Source organism: Barbatula barbatula (assembly GCF_947034865.1).
Source record: "Barbatula barbatula genome assembly, chromosome: 2".
Classification (NCBI taxonomy): Eukaryota; Metazoa; Chordata; class Actinopteri; order Cypriniformes; family Nemacheilidae; genus Barbatula; species Barbatula barbatula.
The window spans coordinates 3,733,908-3,757,235 of NC_136767.1; the positions used below are offsets into that span (position 1 = coordinate 3,733,908).

The window sequence follows — 23,328 nt, forward strand, 5'->3', positions numbered from 1 at the left end:
AATTATTTTCTTAATTTTTTCATACTGTCACAAACTTCAACGTGTACTTGAAATAAAAAATGCGATTACAAGTATTGATCTAGTAAACTATTAGTACCCTAGTTCACTTGTAGTAAAGTAAGAGTTCAAACCAAAAACGGAGTTGTGGTAAAGAAAATTTCAAAGTTTACAACTGTTACACCTAAAGTATACTTATAGTGGGGCAATTTAGTCCTAAGTGGTATTGAAATACAAAATAGTAACATTTCTCAACAATCTCCATTAGAACCCTTAAACATAACGTAAATGGTATACTGGACGCTGAGCTTTACATGAAGTATATACATTATGCTTAATAAAATCAACTTGAAGTACACTTATTTTTTGTAATTCACGATTGCCACGGTTAAGTTCAGAGCTAGTTATGACATAGGTTTGACAGAAAATGAGAACTCAAATAACTGCAAAACATTGCAGTCAAGGAGCGTGACCTTTATTTCCCCCTTTGTGCAACGAACTCAGCGTTTTCAACTGAATATTACAAATTGTATTTTGTGATTACATATTGGGAGACATAGCACTGAAAAACAACCATAACAAAACAGTTTACTTTTCAATTTTCAAAGTAATATCAACAATAGTCAAGAAAGACCTGACTGCAAGTTTTAAAGTGTTACAATAAGATCTGTTATCTTTAAAGGCATAAGATGACGACACGTTTACTATCAACACCCATATGTTGAACATCAGAACTATTACTCTAGATATTGCTATACTCCGAATGACATATACTGTTGGAACATGACAACTGTATCATGTAGCTGAATGGTTCTAAACTAAATCCACACAGTGGACTTCAAAACAGAACCTAAACAGAAACTGTGCTTTGGTTCAAGATGTATGTCAAAGAGGGTGTTTCATACTGCATTTCCAACTGGAAGGTACAAGAAGAAATGGATCTAACACAAATCATCCTTCAAAAGGAACAGGAATCGAAAAGGCACAACACTTAACCTTTCTAAGAAAAACTTTTTAAACCAGTCTGGGTACCGGCTTTGAGAAGATAACACTGTTCAGTTATTAGTCTGACCATGATAGCCAATAATGTTTGGTTCGAACTGATTCAATGTATGTAACACAAGTCTGAATGTTTACCATGTACTGTAACCTTGTTCTTTCCCTTTTTATTAAAATATCCAAAGTATTGTTATTTTAAAATCAACATTAAAACAACACTGACAAAATTGTTAAACTACTTAATACATGATCCTGGTTTAGAATTTTGTCACATTACGGAAGTAAAACCGGGAGCGAATGTTCTTTAATATTGAGGTTAACATTATGTCCAATAATTTTTTAAATCCTAATATTTACATACAAAATTTTGCCTATTAATTAAACATGATTTAAAAGTACACAATACTAACAGTAAAAGTTTTATTTGATACTGATAATTTATGGATAATACGAATAAAACTACTTAAATAAAACATCGAAACTCGTTGAGCTTGAAAGGATTATGGGAAAAAGGAATATTGCTTTAATACTGATCGAAACTCTAAGGTAGCTGCACTATTATTTGTGCTTACCGAACACATTTTCAAGACCCTACCACATCTCAAATACTGTGGAAAAAGGTCTGTAATGGATTACAGAACCAAGTGCACGGGGTGGTAAGGTCTATGGGTTTATATGTAGCTGGACACAAACCAACCCATCCTGTTTGACCCTAAGGTCTTCCCTCAAAACATCTTTAAAACGAGTCATGCCTGAGATCCAGCCTCAGTGTGGCTATTTTCACCCGAAAACCTTTAGTTGACCAGTACACAGCCTTGCGGGGCCTCCACGGTCTCCATCTCGCAGTCCAGGAAGGGCGTCTCAGGTGCGGGCTGGGCTGAAGGAGATTCCGCTTTACCTGAAGGGAGGCCAGACTGGGCAGGAATCCACGCGTAGAGAGGCTCCGTGGGGAGGGATGGTGTGTAGTTTGTGTGGCTGTCTGAAGGTGGAGATGTTGAAGGCCATTCTGGATAGATGGTTGACTTGGGGCTGTATGGGTTGGATGAAGCGTTGGGCTCCAGAAAAGGGGTTAGGGTTTGGGTTCTCGTGAAAGGAGGGCTAGAAAGGGGACTGCTGACATGCTGGGGGTCTTCTGCCAGCTGCATCTGATGGAAATAAGCCTGTACCTGAGACTGCTTCTGGAGATAGAGCCGTTTCTGCTGCAGTCTGCTCGTGGGGTCACAAATGAACAGGAATGTGTGAGAAGACTTCAGACTTGTTCTTCAGGATACCATCAAGAGTTCAGGGAACATTCAATAAGCCGGTAAAGGCAGTCGTTCCTGACCTGTGCTCCTGTAGCTGTTGCTCCAAAGTGCGTGGTGCAGCCTCTTTACAAAACACCTGACCACTTCCAAGACCAATCGCCAACTGACTGGCCCTCTAAAAAACAAGACATAATATATTACAATGAATAAAGGTACTTTTTACATATATACAAAAATGACAGCTTTTTTGCACTTTATTCAAATTATTCAACTGACTAGCCCTCTTAAAACAAAGTCATAATATAATAATATCCAAATCCTATTTTACAATTCCTACAAGTAAGTTTTAACATATTTTATACAAATTAAACTTTTTTCACATTTAAGTCCGTACAACCTGTGTTTTACAATACTCTCTTATGTCATACCTGTAGTCTCTGAGCGAGGTACTGAGTCTCCAAACTCTGTCTTCTAGACAGCAGATAGGGGTGCTTCTTACCGGTAAAAAACATTGTATCTTTTCCACTTGGATACTGGCGGCCATCTCCCTGATGTTATTAAGGAAATCCAAATCAACATATCAATGAGTCATATGACATTTTATAACCAGACTACAGTATAATTGGTTACCTGATGACCGTATGGATGATGGGTGTCTGAGAGCTCCTGCGTGTTGATGGTGAGATTTGCGTTTCCTCCGGCATCTCCTAACACTAACGGTGCTTTGTTCAGCTCGAGGAAGCCTTTGGTCCTGGCCAGGTTCTGTAGATGCTGCCTGAATGTACCTAAACCTATACAACCACAGGTGCATTAAATATAAAAGCCTTTGGAGACAGATCAACTAGTGTAGTTATTTCCGTGTCTGCTGTAGAGGTGGTCTGACTCATAGTTTGGACTCCTACTATAATTAGTACAGAACTGAATCACCCAGATTGTTTTCAGCTTTTAAAAGTAGACGTTATTCATGGAAGGTCAGATTTCAGAAACAGTGACTGTTTTGTGTGGTACGGACCAAAAATACTGATGTTAGAGATGCCTACAAAGACCAGGATAGACCAAAGAGATGTTTCATTCATATGCATAAACACCAGGGTAAATGCGCCTCTAAGGGGAAGATGCATTTGATCGATAAAGAATCTAAATGTCACATTGACCTTTTGGCTAATACTCACAATTCTGCATAATCCTAATCAATGTAATACAAGTTTAAAAGAAACCATGAGGATTAAGAATAGAAGGTGAACGATGTAAAGTAAATCAGTTGTTTGACCTTGTGTGAGAGACGTATCAGACGCCCGCCGCCCCTCTCTGAACATGACAAGGGAATGGTTGTGTGCATCCCGTCCTTCTGGGTTGATGGTCTGTAGTATCGGGTCAGGAGGCTTCGTGTTGAGGAAGACCGGTGCGGTGGAGCTGGCAGGTGTAGTGCTTAATACATCTTTGGGATTCTCTTCAGGCAGACTGAAGTCACTTTGAGTAGAACCCATGCTGTATTCTGAGTCCATACTGCCCAGAGATGGGTTCAGATCTGGGGTGAGTACATTTAAAGAAAGTTATCCGACCAAGTCTGTTTACTCTAGAATCTCTGTGTTTTTTAAAGGGACAGTTCACCCAAAACGCAAAATTCTGTCATCATTTACTCACCCTCAAGTCCAAATCTGTATAAATGTCTTTGTTCTGCCTGCAACCACACAGTATTGCCAGTATTGAGTACCATAGTAAGAAAATGTCTTTATTCTGTTGAACACATAAGAAGATATTATGCCAAGTACTGTCTGGTTACAAGAATTATTCCAAATATCTATCTCTGTATTGATCAGAACAAAGAAAGTTCCAGGTTTGGAACAACCCGAGGGTGATTAAATGATGACAGAAAGTTCATTTGTGGGTCCCTTTACGATATACTGTAGCTCTTCACTATATTGGCATCTATGTGTAACAGGGTAAGTTTTATATACCAAAAATATAACATTTCTTTCTTTTCACTTCTAATCTAACATTTTGTTTAAAAAAAATCTTAAATGGCAGCCAATATGAGTCCAGAACAGATGAAAACCCCTTCAATGCTGTTTAAAAGCCATCCCAGAGTTTAAGCTCAAGAAGCTGGTTGCAAAAATGGCAAGAGTACATGTTTTGCACAATCTGGATAAAATGACGTTGTTTGATTAATTTTCAAGAAACCATAGTTTAACTGATTGTATTTTATATCTTTTAGTAACAACTTTCCCATAGTGACGTGTATTATTGCAGCGTTTTGTTGAGCAAACTATTTTATTTAACATTAAATTGGCTATTATACAGTGTAATGTATCAGAGAGACTCAAACAGCGCATGTTCACTTTAATGTAACAAAATATTCAACTGAACCAGATTGGGTTGTATTGATGAATACACAGTATGCATTTCCATTTATGCATTTGGCAGACGCTTTTATCGAAAGCGAAAGTACCTTACATTGCATTATCCTTTAGTTTTTTTTCTAAGTATGTGCAATCCCCTGGGATCGATCCCACGACCTCTGAGCTACTGGAAAGCAGTGTGATATGTCAGAAGTGCAGTTCTAACCTGTGATGGGCAGCACAGGCGGTTGATTGGTGACCTCAGACAGAGTATGTCGTCGCTGACTAAAGCGAGCAGTATGAAAGGCGGCGAGAGGGACAGCGTGCTCCTCCTCCGCCTCAATGCCCTCGTCGATGGACGTCTCCATAACATTGCCAGGCAGTGAGCCGCTGACTTTGCGGGCGACGACTGGAGGGAGCGGGTCCAGTAAGTAGCCATTCACCTGACACATAAATACAGACTGTTGAGTTATTTTGGGCTGAAACCAGTTCAGCATTTTACTTTGCTTTTTCCAGAACTGACAAGTGAATCAAATCTGATTTATAATATAACTGTTTGTTATTCTCAAAGAGACACAAAATGCTTGAAACATTTACGCAAAAGTACCTTCAGACATTAATGTCAGTATTTTGAATGTAAACATAGAAAATATAAGCAAGGTTGGCATCAGCATGATAATGAACGCTAAGATCTTTGCTTGTAATATTTACTCTCTTTTTTTGTTTGTGTAAGACTGCAAAGCCACAAACGTGTCATCATTATTCAGAATTATGTAATGCTGCTCTGTCAAATGCCCACCGGCTACCAGCAACTCGCCTGCATTACAATAAGCCAGCTGAAATGCGTTTGTGAAAGTGTGACCGCAGCTTGTCTAAAAAGGTCCCAAGCTTGCCACCTGTTCGCTTTGTTAGGCTAAAACTAGGGGATTTTCTTCATCAACTCCTCTGGTAGATCCTTTCCATTCAATGTGTACATTTGAGAAGTGTTTTCATTTGGAATTGAACCCTTGATCCTGATGGTGCAAGTGCCACTATACCAGCTGAGGGATATGGACACATAGAAGCAAACAGAAGAAAGACCTGTTGAAGGGCAAACATGTATGTGTCTGGAGACCCAGAGGGGATGTGTTAACGTTGAATGTCAATTAAAGGAACCGTGGCTATGGAAATTGCTTTGCCACAGTCAAGGTGGTAAATATTGTATTCACGCATCACACCAATTGTGAGATGACACCCGGCATCGATCACATGGTTGGCAGATCACTGGCACGTCAAGGGCATTTACAAAGGTGGGGTGTTGTTTAACCGCAGACAGCAACCCTGACATTTTGATCTTACAGTAACAAAAGACTGCAAAAGGAGTGATGTGCAAATCCAAATCCATGCTGCTTGGGAAAACAGCCAATATGAACATTATAATTACCTCAGAATTATGAGGGCTGGGATGTAGGACCATAGTTTTATATCACGGTGCGAGTAATATCACAGTAACAGTATACAGTTAGAGAAATGCAACCAAAGAAATCAGTGTTTTAATGATGGGGTAACATGCTATTTCATGCATTCTGACTTCTTTACACTGTTAAACGTGCTGGCTACTCATGCCTAACATGGTCAACTTTGTTAAAAAACGCGTCGGAAGTATGATGTAGGATGCTGTGCTTGTTACACTCCCCCAGCAGTCCAACTTGTTTCGGAAAGAAAGTCTGGATACCTGTTTCGTAAAAGAAAAAGAACCCGGAAAAGCATCGCAAGGCGAAAGAAAAGCCGGCCCATGCGCCAACCGACGAGCGATAGTAAGATTGGCTTATCAAGATTGGCTGCGCTGCGTTAAGATCGGCTGCGCTGTGGGTCTGCAGCTGCAGCTCGTTACTCTTGCGATAGTGAGAGAAGTCAGTAGTTTCTTTCTTCACGGCATTTCAGTGATGAATGTTATATAAACGGTGGATATAACGCAGGAATTGGAGATGGTTTGAAACTGATAGATAGTGCTGGAAGTTGCCGGAAATGAACTGCACACGGTAAGTGAAACTGAGTAATTTGTCTGCGTTTTGTTGCCAATCGGCGCGTGCATAATGTCAAAAACACGAAGGGATTAATGCAATGATGTGTGCTCGTGCTCTAGTTCCGTCCCCTTTGCTTGCCTCCAGCAACTCGTCTTTTCCCAAAAATAATCGTACAGCTGTATCTCTCTTTTATAAATGTAATCAAACTAAACACTCTCCGAAAGATACGACGTATACAATACTACTGTACAGGTATTTAAGATTAATATGAGATTGGCAGAAACTGTGTGTGTTACCCCATCTTCAATGATGCTTGGATAATCCACAAAATGAAATTACTTTGTAAATCATTTGGAATAACTTTGTTACTCTGCGAAGGTTCTTTTTGCACTATTTGAAAATTGATGGCCTAAAATATGCATTTGTAAAGTTTGCCTCTCTATCCCCATCTAGAACCTGAAAGCTCAATTTATAAATCCTTATTACAAGATTATCGCCGTGAATCCGGGTAAGGTAAAGAAGCAGTTCCGAAAATGTTTGTACTTGCACAATAACTGCTTTTTCGGTTATTATTAACCAAATAACTAAAAACAGAATAAGCCTGGCATGAATCCAGAAAGATTATGTAACACTTCTAAACAATGGATTAAAAACTGTAAACTAATATTGGAAGGTGCATAGTTCAGACTGCTGTTATACGCACACCAGAGACACACACAGAACATAAAAAAAAGTGGAACACTATTTAAGAAATCAGTCTTGGTGGTTTTGTATCAGCAACATCCTCAAAATATCTTCTTTCGTGTTTAGCAGAAGTGAGAAAGTCATGAATGACATGAGGATAATTTAATGGAGAAAGAAATTTCTGCCCGCTGATGCCTCACAAATCATAACTCTTCTGCATTCTACAAGCATCTCCCTATAGCAAGTATATACGTCATACGGCACAGCCCTACGCGTCATATCACGTACATTCCCTTGGTGCTGTCTGAGTCACTTGCGAAGGAGTAGCAATAAGTGAGATATACCCATGCTGACGCAAAGCCCCGGTGGACTGCACTGAAATCATATAGAAGGGTTTTTTATTTAATATCTACGCAGGTGATATTTTAGGAGACTGAAGCAATGCTGAGATATTGCCGGTGAGTAATGAGGAGGAGATCAGACTGACACGCAGGCTGAGGAACTTCACAGGCTACAAACAAAAGCTCCCACTGTCGTCATACAGCAGCGCCAATGAGGAACGCTGCTATTTAAAACATGTAGCTTATAAAATACAGCCTCAAGCCTTGAAAGAGAAATCTCCGTCTGCGTAATCAGAATCTTTATAATATCATTTCTCTTCGGTTATTGCTTCAAGTAATATATATCTGACCCTTGGAGTGGCCACAGCTTCCTCTATGAGCGTCTGGTCTGGTGAAGCAGGGGTTTGTGGGAAGGTAAAAGTATCTGTGGTGGACTGCAGGAGAACAGGAGAACGCAAGTGACGTGACGCCTGCGGAAGGCTGCCTACTTGGGATGGAACTGCATTGGTCTGTGGAAAGATTAAAACATTTGTACAGAAAATAGAGATTTTGAAGAATGTTGGTAACCGAACAATGGCGGTAGCCATTCACTTCTATTGAATGGACACAAAACCAATGCAAGTCAATGGGTACCGGCGTTGTCCGGTTACCAACATTCTTTAGAATATCTTTAGATTGGGTACATGATGGCAGAATGTTCATTAAGAATGTTCAAGTATTTACAGTAGTGACAACATAATGTTGGCATGCACTGCACAAGTTGCATATGCATAGCATCGTAAAACTTAAACATTTTGTATGTTCTAACACCGAAATGTTAACAATGCAAATTTTCAAAGGATTCAAACTATTCACAGGCTTAAATGTTCCCAGATGTATGAAGAGGTCTTATAAAGCCCCACGACAGTATGTGCCATAATTATACCAATGATCCCAGCAGTTAAACCAAGGGAAGAATGTCTGGATTACAGTATTTGTTCCAATATTTACATTTTTATGCCATTGCCGTTTCAATATGTCAGGGTAGACTTCACAGATGGGGTTACCTTGACAACAGTCTGCTCAGCGACGGTGCTAGGGCGGCGCTGGCTGGCGTGCAAACGCTGTTCCACAGGGAAACTGCTGCGATGTGCTTTCAAGCGCTCCACAAGCAGGTAGTAGATAGCAGCAAAGTGGTTATAGCTTTTGTTGTGGAGAGACTGTGACAAGAAGAGCGAGAGTTTTTGAGAACGAGAACAAGAACACTACGTGAAATTTTACCAGCATGTTGTTGTGTTCAGACAGGCTGTTCTTTGGGAAAAATACATTTGCAATTCAAAGGAAAGAAATGAATATTGGTGTCAGACAAAATATCAGAAGCAACATTCATAAATAATAAAAAACACATTTTCAGTTTATCAGAGGAAAAGACATTTACTGAATTATGTATTCATATTAAAAACGGTACTTTGCCGTAGTAAATGTATTTCTTTGTAAGTCATGCTATCTCCTGTTTGCAACCTCAACTCAAATTTGGTTCAAATAATTTTGTATTGCAATTCTGACTTGTGTACAATCCACCTTTTAAAAACGATCACAACTGACCTCTATGGTCTTCTGTTGGTCAATGCCCAGGCTGTGCATGAGTCTGAGCACCTGCTCGCTGTGCTCACCCAATCCTGTTTTACTTTCGCTAGTCAGGCCCTGTCTGTAAAGCACGGGGCGCTGGGACGGGACCTCCTGCACCATCCAGCGGTGCTCTTTAATCTGACTCAGGGACAAGCGCCTGGATGGATCTAGAACTAGCATCTTCCTGATCAGGTGCTCACAGTCTGGAATTGGGATACAGGGATAGAAAGAGGGCTTTTGAATGTGTATTGGTAGATTGACCTGAACATCTGGTATTACGTAAAAACTGGTAAAAACGTCCAGAAAAAATATATAAACTGTAGAAAACTGTAATTTTACAGAAATGTACTGTTTTCACAGATTCTTACAGATTTTATGCTTTTTTTAATGGTGCTCCAGCTGCCGGAAAATCACAGTTTTTACAAGATTTTTTTACTGTGTATCTTTGAAATACGGTAATACCATCAAATTACAGAAAAATACAGCAAATTTACATTTCTTTACTGGAGACCCAGCTGGCAGAAAATTCAATTTTTTTACAGTATTTTTTACAGTGTATTTTTGAAATATGGTAAAAAAAGTCAAATTACAAAAAGACAGCAAGACAAACATGTAATTTTAAGTGATACATTTTTATTTTTTTACTGGCGCTGCAGTGCCAGAATATATTTTTTACCAGATATTTACAGTGTATGTTTACAGTTTATTTATATACCTTCACTCATGAAGTAGGGGATGCGGAAACGGCCCTCCAAGACCCTCTGTCTGAGAACTGGAAGACTGGGGCCGTCGAATGGAAGAGCGCCACAGACTAACACATACAAAACCACCCCCATGCTCTGTATCACACACACACACATAAAAAAAATCAATAATAATATATAAAACTCTGCCTAGGACCTCACATACAGGACCACACTAAACAGGAAATAATTATTGTTCTCAATCAATTGAACAATCATTAGCTGTTGACGCAATCTCCTCTACAGACTGGGGACAAATCAAAACATGACAAGGATTTTGTCAGTCATCTACGTTTCGTAATGATTTGATGCCATTAGCAAAATGGTACTATCATAGTACTCTTTTGTAAGGGTAAAACAAAAGAGTATTTTATACTGCTCTTTGAGTCACAGCATCCATGTATCCAAACTATACTGTTATTAATAGGTGCTCTTACCCAGATGTCCAGTTGTGGACCCTCATACTGTTGCCCCTCGAACACTTCTGGAGCTGCATACGGGGGGCTGCCACACCAGGTGGTCAGAGGCTCCCCAGGACGGAAGAAATTACCAAAGCCAAAATCTGCACCAGATTTTTTAAATATTGTTACCAGCTGTCATAAAGAGCAAACTGATTTCAACTAAAACTATTTGAAGCTAAATTAAACTTAAATAACCCTTAGTTTATGTTTTAAAACTTTTTTATTGTCGCCCTGCTTCCAAAACCTCGGATATCCAAATACTTTTTGAATAATTAAACACTTTTTATTACTTTTTATTTAGATATTTGCAAAACCCCAGTGACAAACATAAATAGCGACTAATAAAAATGTATAGATACGAGGTTTCAAAAGGACAGCAGCGATATATACAATTTTAAAAGAACACCATCAAAAGAGCTTTTTCACATTTACTAAGAAACATGCGAGTGCGACAACCATTGTCTTTCTTCACGCAATGAAGAGTGATGTTACACTTGATTAAATTGTACATTTCTTTGGATTCAAACATCATTGGGAACATTTGGGACAATCTAAGTACAAGATTTATAACACTGCCCCTGTGGGTTTTGGATATTTCAATGCAAAAGTCTTACATATTGTCTCAAGAAAATCAATAATACAGCTATTCCTGGGAAGATGAAACTCCGGTGCTTTCAATTTGGTTTGTTGCCACGCCTGATGTGGCCAATATCAATGTACGAGCTCTCAGTGTCTCACACCAAGAACCTGGAGAGGTTGGTGAGTACACAAGTAAGGAAATGGCCTGGGCTACCAAGTCATAGGGCTGTACAGGAATGGAGCTCCCTCTCTTCTCATTTCAAGCCTTGAGGAGGAATATAAATGCACCAAAACAAGGTTAGAGATTATGCTCAAAGAATCCTGTGATCCCTGTGTAAAAGATGCTGCTCCAACAGTAGCGACAGGGAGGAAATGGAACCCAACAACAGAGGTAGGAGATGCAAAGACAGCCCTCATACATAAGGACATTGTTGGACAAGTTCAACATGACAGAGGGAGACTTGTTTTGGCATCAACCACACCCACAAGGGCGAAATAAGACACCAAAGGAAGAGCGACACCTGGTAGTGGAGGAGCTTCGGCGTCAAGAGGAAGCATGTAGATGCGACAGAGCGTTCTCTCAAGCCCAGCAAGGACATTGGATGAGGTGTGAAGGCATTGAACGGCGCAAAATCACTTGGAGTGAGCTGTGGAGTATTGAAACAAACTGACTAAGTTTTATCATAAGAGCTACATATGATGTGCTGCCCTCACCAACAAATCTGCATGTTTGGTATGGACAGGATCCCGCCTGCATGTGTGCAGCTCCAGCAAAAATTAAACATATTCTTGTGGATTGTAAGAAGAGGTTGACACAGGGGAGATACACGTGGTGCCACAATCAAGTACTAAAGTGCTTGGCTGAAGCAGTAGAGACCAAGAGAGTGGCACCAAATGCCATCCCGTATAACGGCAAGGCAAACTCGCTAAAAATCCATAATACGGGAGGGGCATAAAACAGGACCAAGCCCATAACCCCAGATTCAAGTCTGCTGAGTATAGCCAGTGATTGGGAAATGCGAGTTGATTTACAGTGCATCCGGAAAATATTCACAGTGCTTAACCTTTTCCACATTTTGTCATGTTACAGCCTTATTCCAAAATGGATTCAATTCATTATTTTCCTCAAAATTCTACAAACAATACCCCATAGTGACAACGTGAAAGAAGTTTGTTTGAAATCTTCAAATTTCAAGTGAGAAAAGCACACGTATATCTATTCGCAGCCTTTTCTCAATACTTTGTTGAAGAAGACTTTGTTATACCACAGACTTACTATCCCCTTGGAAATCGAAGTGACCAACCTGAGGCCAGACATGGTTCTGTGGTCCAGCTCCAGTAGGACAGTCCTTATAGTTGAGTTGACTGTACCTTGGGAAGAGGCCAATAATGAAGCATTTGAAGGAAATATTCTCTGGTATGCCAACTTGTTAGCGGAGGCTGAAGATCGGGGATTGACAGCGGAAATGTTCCAGGTGTAAGTGGGCTGCAGGGGCTTTGTTTCCAATTCTACTACAAGGCTGCTTAAGGAAGTGGAGATCAGAGGACAGGCCCAACGGAGGGTATTCAAAGAACTTGCCACTGTTGCTGACAGAAGCAGCCACTGGCTGTAGTTGAAACGGAAGAACACAATATGGGCTACCAAATGACCACTTAATAAAATGGTGTAATGTGTTGTAAGGTTAAGCCATATGGGGGGGTACTGAATATGCATTTACGGTGCCAGTGGGGCTATAACAGCCTTAGCCAACCAGTTGGCCCATATGGTAGCGTTGATTTTGGTACTATGTTGTAATATTGTGCCATATGGGACCAGGGGCACGGAGCATGCATTTCAGTGTAGGCAGTTGTGGCCTAATGGCTAGAGGGTCGGACTTGCTGCCAGTTCGATTGGTTGAGGCGGATGGACACAGCATGGGCTGCCAGATGACCTTGCAACAATGCGACACACACCCAGATCTGATCAACCTGCGGTGGGCTTCCTTTGGTTAAGGGGGTCTTGTGATGAAGGACCGAAACACCCAATAATGCTGAGGTGCACAACTGACGATGTGTCGCATCGATGGAAACTATACAAAGGGCATTATCAGCAGCACATCACCAAAAGGCATCCTTCACCTGGGATAATAAATGTGATGGAAGTGGAACACACAACTCATGAGATGTCTCTCTGATAAAAGCAAGGAAAGGTAAGTATGCTATGTATTTCTAAAATAATTTATCCCCCAAACACAGAGGATGCCTATCTGGCGAACCCAGTGAAACCTCAGACCTCCTTTCCATATTAATGCATGCATAAAGTGTGGGTAATCTCCTATTGGGCAATTCAACTGTGCTGAAATAGTGGGATTATAACACCCAGTGAACCGAATCCTAGTTAAGCGAATCATATTAGCTGTTTGTTCCAATCTTTAACCATGTGAGCAATGTGACCGTGCTAAACTCGTAATGTATCTGCCTTAGCAAGCACCACTTATATTGAATTCGGTGTTATGTACTCAAAGTTGAAAAGTAATTAAAGCTAATCTGACAGATCTGGTCACTGGTGAACACCACTATACAACACCAGTAATTGTACGTAAAAAATGTCCAGATGGCTAAATAGATTCTGGCTACGTGTTAGCAGCAGAGGTGAGTGAGACTGCGCTGGATGTTGTGACAGTTCTGAAACAGGTGGTTTTCAGTGGCTGACTGTACACTGCGTCTGTACTCACAGACCATCAGTGGCAATGACGTAAATGGAATCGTGTAGCGGGAACCATATAATTTGTGGATTAATTGATCTGCGTCACCGATGATTGACGTAGATGAATGATTGTTTGGGGGCTGGAATGTGGAGTGAACTCACAGGCTGCATGATGCGATTTGATTGACCCACACGGTTATCAATCACATTAATGTAACATTAGGGATGGTCTGTGCAGAGACTCCATTGGAAAGCTCTCAAATTAGATTTCTTCAATATTGGACAATGACGGGATTCAACAAAAAGCAGATGGGCACTTTTGCTCACGCATTCTGTTTCTCATGTATTTATTCTAAAGTTTCAGAAGGATTTCAAAAACGCCTCAAACTTTGCTATGATTCAACAAGACACCAAGACTCCAATGCAAAGTCAGAATTCAATATCTATTTTGGAGCGCTTCACGCCTACCATCTTCAGAGGTCACTGTTGTTTCGATTTTGGTTCTAAATTTAAAGAGAAACTTTTCTAAAGTCCATCAGAAGCTGCATCTGCCTTTAAACGGTCCTTTGCAAAAGAAAACATACTTTTTGATACAATTACCGAAACTCGCTGAAATACAGAGATTTTTGAGTACTTTGTGAAAGCTGTGCGGTGATAGCAAGCGCTTCACATCTGTTATCTGTGTGCATGAGTGACACAATTGAGACGCCCTACAATGCAGCTTTAGTGCCTCTCTCGGAGCTTGCTATGACATAAATACAGACAAACTGTCTGGCACAGACCTTGCAGTCTCCGCTCAGTGACTGGTACTTATGAAACACAGCATGTTAGAAGTCTCTCTGTCACCCGCCATTCCAACTACTGTCTTTGTACCACTTTCATTATTTTACGTGACAACAATCTATTAACATTCTCGCAAAGAAACAGACAAAAACGGACTGCTTTCTGCACACATATATAGAGCCTGTGGGCGTCATTTATCAATTTAACGTAGAAATCTTATGACAGGGTTCACGTGTGATTCATCATACATTTGTATCTGCTGCAGGCACCGTGGTTTGTATTTTGGAATTGGATATTTACTGGATATTTATGTTTTGTAAAAATTATGAATGAATGAATGAATGAATTATTATTGTTTCACTATTTTTACACTGAAAGTATTGTTCTTGCTTTAAATTACTTTGGTTGTATAGTGCATTTAAATTTAAACTAAATTAATCTGACTTCAGTCTTAAAGAGCTTTCTTTGAGTTAAAGTAATGTGTTAATGTAAAAATGAATGTAGGTGTAAATTAAGTCCTACATTAAATCTGTATTAAATGGGTAAACATTTTTTATTAAAATAAATGTAGGTGAAGAGAAAATGGCCTGTGGCGGAGGAGACATGTTTCTAAACGGGGTCTAATACTAATCTTGCATTTCATGCTGCTTATATCAACTAAACACAGTTTTATGTTTGCTTCATTTTTTTCTCTCTTTCAGACCCATCAGTCATGGGCAAGAACCAGTGGTCTTCTGCCCCAGGTGCCCACAAAATGTGCCTGGAGCCTGCCAAACAAAGCCAGGCAATCTTGAGCTGTGACCCACCCCAAAGCGAACATCGCACAAATAGAAAAACTTTATATTTGTCAAACTCATCTTGCAAATAGGTTAACTAACCCATCGCTTATAAATATATTGAATAGGCCAATTGTGCGGGATGAGAGCCATGAGGGTACGGCCGAGGCCCGTGACGCGAGTGATAATGTGTCAGCTGCGCTTTGCACCAGTCTCGCATCTCTCACAGAGGTGCTTCGGGAGCATAAAAGGAAGAGCAACAGGAGCGTACGACGAGAGAGGACCAGGCCTGGACTTTTTGTTGTTGTTGTAAGGCATTTTACTTTCGTTTTATTGTTTATTTTATGTGACGTTCGCTGGTTCCTGCCTCCTTCCTTCCTTTTATGGATCGCTTTTACAGAGGCCCTATGTTAATTTAGGTCAGATCAGTGCTGAACTTCAGTAAGTAAGAACTTGTGATACCAAGGCCGCGTGACGCATTTGTGATTACATTCTAAACATTTCCGTTATCAGCGCTGCGATGGAAAATTAAACCATTTACGTACCGGCTGGCATGGATCGGCACGGAGTGGAATGATTAAGCAACGAGAAAAGCACTCACTGAGTAAATATGTGATCCAATGATAGACTTGGCTGGGATTTTGTGTGCATGTGTGTGAAAGAAAATACTCTGATCTGACTTGTGATATGTACAGGAGACAAATCATTATTACTGGTAGATATAATGTGTCTAAATTGGAAGTAAAATGACTGGAAATGTATAGTAGACATGTATTGGACATGGAAAGCAAATTTTATAACAGTCAAAATCGTTTAAGATTTTCTAAGAAATTCTAATTCAACTGTGTTCTTAATGTCTGTCCACTAAAGGCATTCAAAAGAATTACAGGAATAATCATATTTTCAAAACACTCCTACTGCTCTTTCTCCTCACTTTATAAGAAAATAGGAACTGTAATTCTACAGGATTTCAGGTACAATGTCCAAACACTGTAATTTAACAGTTTTTTGTACAGATTACTGTATTTTTAAATATGGTAAATAGGTCAAATTACAGAAAAGACAAAATAATGACAAGAAATAACATGGACATCATGTCATTTTTACAGGAAAAAAAATTACGGTATATTTCTGGCGCCCCAGTTGGCGTAAATTACTCGCTTTAACTTGAAAATAAATTAGTAGATTTCCCACTAGAGGCATTAAACAAAGTTGCAGGAATAATTCTATTTTTAAAACAATCCTACTGCTCTTTCTCATCAGAGAATACATAAAATGTAAAAAGCACTGTAGAAGTTACTTCAAAATAGCAACACTATAATATAACAGATTCTCACATATAATGTCAAGTATAATGACCAAAAACTAAATAGAACACTTCCCTCTAAACAAAATTTTAAAGGGAGATCTGCTCCAAACTAATGACATTGGTTGACAAAGTTGGCCAATAGTTGACATAAGCCACTCAAATAAACACTGAAATACATAGAAATACATCACTTTTAGATCATGCCAGTGTCACCTCATCTTTAATCTGTCTGTCCTTCAAGGCACCATGTCTGGCTCAGAATCCCCAGACCTAAAACTAAAGATGGACCTTCTCTTACCTGCTATCTTGATATTCATGTGAGCATCCAGTAACAGGTTCTCAGCCTTCAGGTCCCTGTGAACAATATTGCGCTTGTGGCAAAACTCCACCGCTGAGAGGATCTGCCAGAACTTCCTCCTCGCGTCCATTTCGCTGAGCCGCCCGTGGCTGGCCAGGTAGTCTGTGTTGCCAGACAGGGATCAGGTGTTAGTGGGTCATCATCTGCACTACGTTATCTAGGTTACAGTTATAGTCTTGATTTTTTGTGGTTTGGAGATTGTGAAAAACAGCATCCAACTGGAAGGAAAAACTTCACAGTAACTGTCATATAACTCCTGATTAAGTGCTTTGTTAGACTTTGTCCCACAGATGTAAAATATTTTATAAAAAAAGCAGCAAAATAAATCAGAAGTTTACTATCTGTGATTTAGTTCAGTTGAATGATGCCACTTTTAATCATCTTTCTTACGCAGTGATGATAAAAGAGATGATATGTTAGTAAAGCGTCAAACGGTTTTTGTGGGTGTAAAAGCTTTGAAATGATTTTGTAGAAGTTTTACTTCACTCAAATTCTATTAAAGGGGTTGTATGACACAACTAATATTATAGTTTGTTTTAGATGTAATGCAATCTGTATACACGATTTAAGGTTAAAAAAAACGCTGCACATTCCGTGCATCTCCTCTTTGTCTCGCCTCTCTGAAACGTGCAGATTTTTGACAAAGCCATGATTGGCCAGTTAACCAGTGCGTAGTGATTGGTCGAATACTGCAAGCATGGGATGGAAATGTAACGCCTCTTACCATATTTTGAACAAATCATACCATGAACTGACGTAGATTTGTGGGGGTGTGGTTACACAATGCGTTTCAGGCAGGTCTGGGTGAGCATATGCTTTTAGATAGCATGCATCTTTTGTTCTGATACTTTAATTGTTGCAATTTTACGTGTCTAATACATGCATGTGCAACTTATAACACACCAAATACACAGAAAAACACGTATTCGCGCCATATGACCCCTTTAAAGCTCAATCATTTTACTAGTACCGAATACTTTTACTCAACGGAACAATATAGTATGCTTTTCATTTCTTACAATTTCAATTCATTCAATTCTGGTATGATTGTAAATCTCTTATGTAAATTTATCTTCTCTTACTGCTTTCCTGAGTGGTGGCAGAATTTAAAGCTTAACATGTCTTGGTAACATTTCAAGTTATTGTATAACATTAAGCTTCACAAAGTCAAACTATTGAGACATTACAAATAAACTGATGGCTTTCCACAGTTTGAAGAAAACACAATCTTTCTCGTTTTCATCAATCAATTACAAATTATATATATATAATTACCTTAATTATACTAAATGTGTATTTTCTTTGTTATTTCAATATTTTCTCAAAAGATAAGACGATCCAGAAAACTCATGTGTCCTTCCATGCCGTTTGCCTAATACCCTTTGCTATGGCAGACTTTAGTGAATATGCAACCGCCAGCGTTTCATGAATTTGAATCCAACAAAAACAACCCTAGCAAGCGTAATATATTCATTCCCCATCAAAACATGGCACGAAAAGGCCAACCTGTCATCCTCAGCCGACCACACATTCAAAAAGGGAGCAGACTGTCAGTACCACCCGGGTTCAGATGCGAGCGGAGTGCTGATAAAACAGCAGTCCTCAGACTTAATCAGCTGACAAGGGCATGGAGAGATAGCAGCTGCATGCGTATGCATGCATGCGTCACGCAGCCCATGTGTTAGTGACATGTAGGAGATCTCATGGGATGTGCTGTTCATGCAAACACTATGTGAGGCAGTGTGATGCAAGCGTGAGTGGGATGTTATGATATTGAATTGACAGATGGCTTGACCTCCCAATAGATGCAGTATGCAACAGCATCAATAAGTCTAATCTTTACGATGATAACACCACAAAAGATCCTTTCCCTAGATAATAAATACAGTATATAAGAAAACGTGATTAGTGAGCAAACCATTTTAAAGTTTCTAGAGAAAGACATATTAGTCTGATGCCCTTCGACGTTAAATAACATGTTAAATGTCAACAAAGACCTAAATCTTTCATTGGACAACAAAATGGGCCAAACCAATTCTTTAAACCAAGACGCAACTAAACCTGCAATGTTTGTACCGAAGGATAATGTCCATATAATTTCACATTGTGGATCTACAAATGCAGTTCTTACAGCCCTTTTCAGATAATGAAATATAATAGAGAATAAATGCTAAATGAATACATAAATCTACATATCTAATTCCAAAAGCCCAAAACAATAACGTTTTTCCCGAAGCTTAGTTAATATGTAACATTCACAGCCGGACAGAACAGCAAATTACACAGTAAACACTTCCCGCAAACCTTAGCGTTGCGACCCAAATTCACATTCTAAACAAGTAAATCTCCATCATCCTTCAATGATCAGTTAAACACTCTTATACCTCATTTTCAAACAATCCTCAAGATTTTGATTATGTGTGTTTAATGGGACACTCCGCTCTAAAATGAAAGCTCTGTCATGAATTACTCACAAATTAGTTGTTCCAAACATTTATGGAAAAACGTTAGCAACCAACAGTTCTGAATCACCTTTGACTGCCATAGCAGGAAACATTTAAATGGCAGTCAAAAGTGCCCCAGAACTGTTTGTTTTCATTCATTCTTCGAAATATGTTCTTTTGTGTCTAACAGACACAAAACATTGTTAATTGTTATCCTACTATGGCAGTCAATGGTGCTGTTTGCTAACATAATTCCAAAATATCTCTCTTTGTGTTCAACCGAACAAAGAAATGTATACATGATTGGAACAACTAGAGGGTGAGTAATTCATGACAGAATTTTCATTTTTGGGTGGAGTGTCCCTTTAAGGGTTGAAGCTAAAGTCAGCTGTTTTTCCTTGTTTGTTTTGTTTGTGGTTGGGTTGTCTTACGTGATTTGCTTGTATGCTGCAACCAAATTGCGTTTCCGGAAATGAATAAAGATGAACTGAACTGAACAAAGGTCATCCTCCATTATCAGAGTTTGACACCTCTGATCTAAACCTCCATGACATCCTGTTTCGAAGCACTGGCTGTGCTAAAATGAAATACTACATGTATTATCTACATACTGCACATAATTGACTAATGCAGCATTAAAACAAGTATGTGAAAAGTATGGTACAGTACATGTCACATGACCTTGTTAATTTTCAGTTTATTTGTCAGACTTGAATGCAAGCATGCCACTGTGGGACACAGCATCTGTTGCATATTGCATTTTGACAAATGAAGGTCACTCGTAGGTCATTCAGTTACCAGTAAACGGAAGATTCCCACAATGCACAGTGTGCAATCTGTGCACGGCAGAAATATTAGGAGTAGTATGGTAGCAGGTTTTTCCAAACACGTCTTACTGCTACCTGACACTCAATGTGATGTGTTCCAAGAACGTGAACTGGACTTTGATGTCCAGGAAATGCACGTCTTAAATAAATGACAATAACTAAAAGTGACTCGCCAATAAAAATCACACACATTTCTCTGTAAATCATTATCTTGTTTTTTGGCAGCAGTTGTCATGTCATATGCAACCTTTTGCCCCTTAATAAGGCTGTAAATCCCATTTACTCCCTTTCAAGAAGATGATTGTATTCCTTGGTCACATGTAAAACACAGAGACCTTTTCCCATTACAGATGATTATCATGTATTACAAACAAAACTTTTGCTTAGATCACCCATTAGGATTTAAATTGATGTGCAGCTAAAACATACAAAAATGTGGTATTTTATTGATAAAGCATTCAACATATATGTTCTTGTCATTGGTTTGATACCCAAGGAACACACAAAATCGATAGGCTACCTAAAAAGAACTTTAAATTGCTTGAAAACAGTGAAAATATCAATTTTTATATGTGTATTGTTATATAACGGCCTCAATACTGAATGAGATCTATGAAGTGAGTGAATATTATTTAGAATGAAATGAGAACTTTTGGGAATATAGGAAAACAGACACACTCACCGAATATCTCGCCATTCCTGGCATATTCTGTCACTAGATAGAGCATGTTTTTGGTCTCCATTACCTATTAAAAGAATGAAGAGGTACGTTTCATCACTTGAGATTCATAGGAGGATAACAATCCAATTAAGATCACAAATTGCCAGGACAAAATCCGAAAGCTCAAGAAAATAACAGACTGACGGCACTTCAACCTGCCACAAGCGTTCACACGCCTTCAAGTGAGAAAACAGTCGGTCATCTTATTTTGTGCGAGACGAATGAGAACAACAACCATCGAGACTTTGACAGGTAGATTCACACTGAGTCACACATATGACTATTATTTTATATGCATTGGTGTAATATTTCAGTAACCAATCCATTCGTGTAGATATTTTGAACACAAAAGAAGATATTTTGAAGAATGTAGGAAAGCACACAGTTCTGGGGCACTTTTGACTACCATTGTCATCTTTCCTACTACGGTAGTCAATGGTGGCCAAGAACTGTTTGGTTACAAGCATTCTTCCTCTGTGTTCATCGAAACAAAGAAATGTCTACAGATTTGGAAGTGAACTTGACGGTGAGTAAATGATGACAGAATTCTTGTCGTTTGAATAAAATGACTACTATTCTTAAAACCAGACATAATAACAGTAATAACAAAGTATGAACCGGTGTGTCTTGCAGTACTGTATATTAACATGGTACGGCAACAGTATGTTTTTATTTCTGCGTTACGTTCCAGGCTTGGTATCAGACTAAGAACAACAGATTTTCATGAGTTACAGATATTTCTACCACAGTGGGCCATTTCTTAGGAAGCCAGCTCTATGCACGATGTCAGCCAGACAATACGACTAGTGCTGTTTGTAGACGTCATGATTCGACTGCTGCCGCTGTGTTGTGTAACAGTGCAGGCAGCTGTTGATACTGCCAGCATTCAGGCCCAGAGTGACCTAAAAATCTTACATAATGTAACAGGCTAACCCTATAAAGCTGGATTGGGGACTGGTTCAAAAGACCTTATTTTCTAGGAACACAACACACGATAGAGGTATGACGATCGAACCGGTACCTGGTAAAGCTTGATGATGTGCGGATGGTCCAGCAACTTCATGATTTCTACCTCTCTGTAGATCTTCTCCAGGTTCACAGCATCCAGCTGGGTCTTGTCTATGATCTTAATGGCCACCTGCAATTGAGATGCGGATGTTAGTTCATCTTTTTATTTCTGTGCCGTGTCTGTGACCTGCTGATGTATAACGCAAATGTATCTAGACTCAAGCATCAGATATTGCTTTCCTGTCCTATTTCACTCTTCCTTCCTGAGCTTGAAAAAAAGTCCTGACACTTGATGTTAAGACATGCAAATGAGCATAAAAGAACTGTTCGCAGTCCACGTGATGCCATCCTTAACAGCACTTCTTGAAATTACGCAGTTGCCACAGAAAATACAACTATTCCACTTTCCCTTCTGGATGTGAAATGTAGCTGTAAAAGTTGTCTGGTTGTATCTGCCTGATCTTTAGCCCATGCTCTGTCGCTCAACAGTTTAAAGAGCAGCCCAAGTTGACTATTTTAGGCGAAAACTAATAAGGTTTACGCACGCAATTGCAGACACGGCCGGCTATCCAAATAAAACGCACCACATTACGCAATGCAAAATTCGGAAGGACACGCGAATACGTTTCAAGCTGCGATACAGTGATCGCCATGCCCTCGAGATCAAAGGTGACCGTCTCTTGCGCGGAGCAACTTACGCATGAAAATACAACTACACAATTCTATTATACACAGCTAACAAAGGGTTGAAATGATTTTTCTTTCATCCAAGGTAAAAGTAAAGATGTCATTTGGTTCGACTGCAGACAAGCACACTTCAAACACTACAATAAGTACTTGTTTACCCACCTCTGATTTGGTGATGCGATGTCTCGCCAGCTTCACAACTGCAAAATTGCCTTTTCCCAGCGTGCGCTCAATATCATAGAATCCGACTCGAACCGGAGCCCTCTGCGACGGCGTTTGCTCTTTGGCGGCCATGACCATAGTTTTCTAGTGGAATAAGGAGGTGTGTGGATGATTTGGGCACCCTCACCTGTTCCTTACAAACAATTCAAGTGGCGGGGTATGCTATGTTTCTAGTGCCAAATCTAGATGGCAAACGGGGCGCACGGGTGCCATGGGCTCCTGCACATTTCTTCTTTTCCAGATAAGGTCTCTACATGAGTGTGAAACGAGAGCGCATTCCAATCTGATGCTCGGCATGAGGAATGATGTTCTGGCGCTCGACATGCATTGACGTCAGTGCAGAAGGGATTTTTATAAAGGGGGCGGATCTCTCAAAGCGGCTCGAATGTCCGCGACCAGCGTGTCACCAAGACAACGTTATCCGCTGCGTACGTCAATCAGCTGCTGCTATTGCGATCTGTAGTTGGACGGTTGCTCCGCAAACACGGGCAACTCTGTCCTCATGC

The 23,328-nt window shown here is 39.7% G+C and overlaps 1 protein-coding gene across 1 annotated transcript; it reads right to left on the reverse strand.

The window, feature by feature from the left end:
- Window positions 1-435: 435 nt before the first annotated feature.
- Window positions 436-23,148, reverse strand: sik2a (salt-inducible kinase 2a). The gene is made up of 15 exons (XM_079485836.1): window positions 22,763-23,148; window positions 21,927-22,043; window positions 20,867-20,930; window positions 16,854-17,015; window positions 10,399-10,523; window positions 9,934-10,057; window positions 9,195-9,421; window positions 8,657-8,809; window positions 7,961-8,119; window positions 4,806-5,022; window positions 3,511-3,768; window positions 2,871-3,031; window positions 2,669-2,788; window positions 2,321-2,415; window positions 436-2,202 (listed from the first exon to the last, which is right to left on the reverse strand). Exons 1-15 carry the CDS (start codon window positions 22,898-22,900, stop codon window positions 1,791-1,793), a joined length of 2,532 nt encoding a protein of 843 aa, XP_079341962.1. The 5' UTR covers window positions 22,901-23,148; the 3' UTR covers window positions 436-1,790.
- Between the last annotated feature and the right edge of the window lie 180 nt (window positions 23,149-23,328).

Excerpts from the sequence above, each read along its gene's own strand:
- sik2a (XM_079485836.1), bottom strand. The coding sequence starts at position 22,900 with ATGGTCATGGCCGCCAAAGAGCAAACGCCGTCGCAGAGGGCTCCGGTT. Across the intron at positions 2,789-2,870 it reads ATCATCCATACGGTCATCAG|GGAGATGGCCGCCAGTATCC; the intron begins GTAACCAATTAT and ends TAATAACATCAG. Across the intron at positions 2,416-2,668 it reads ACCTCGCTCAGAGACTACAG|AGGGCCAGTCAGTTGGCGAT; the intron begins GTATGACATAAG and ends CTTGTTTTTTAG.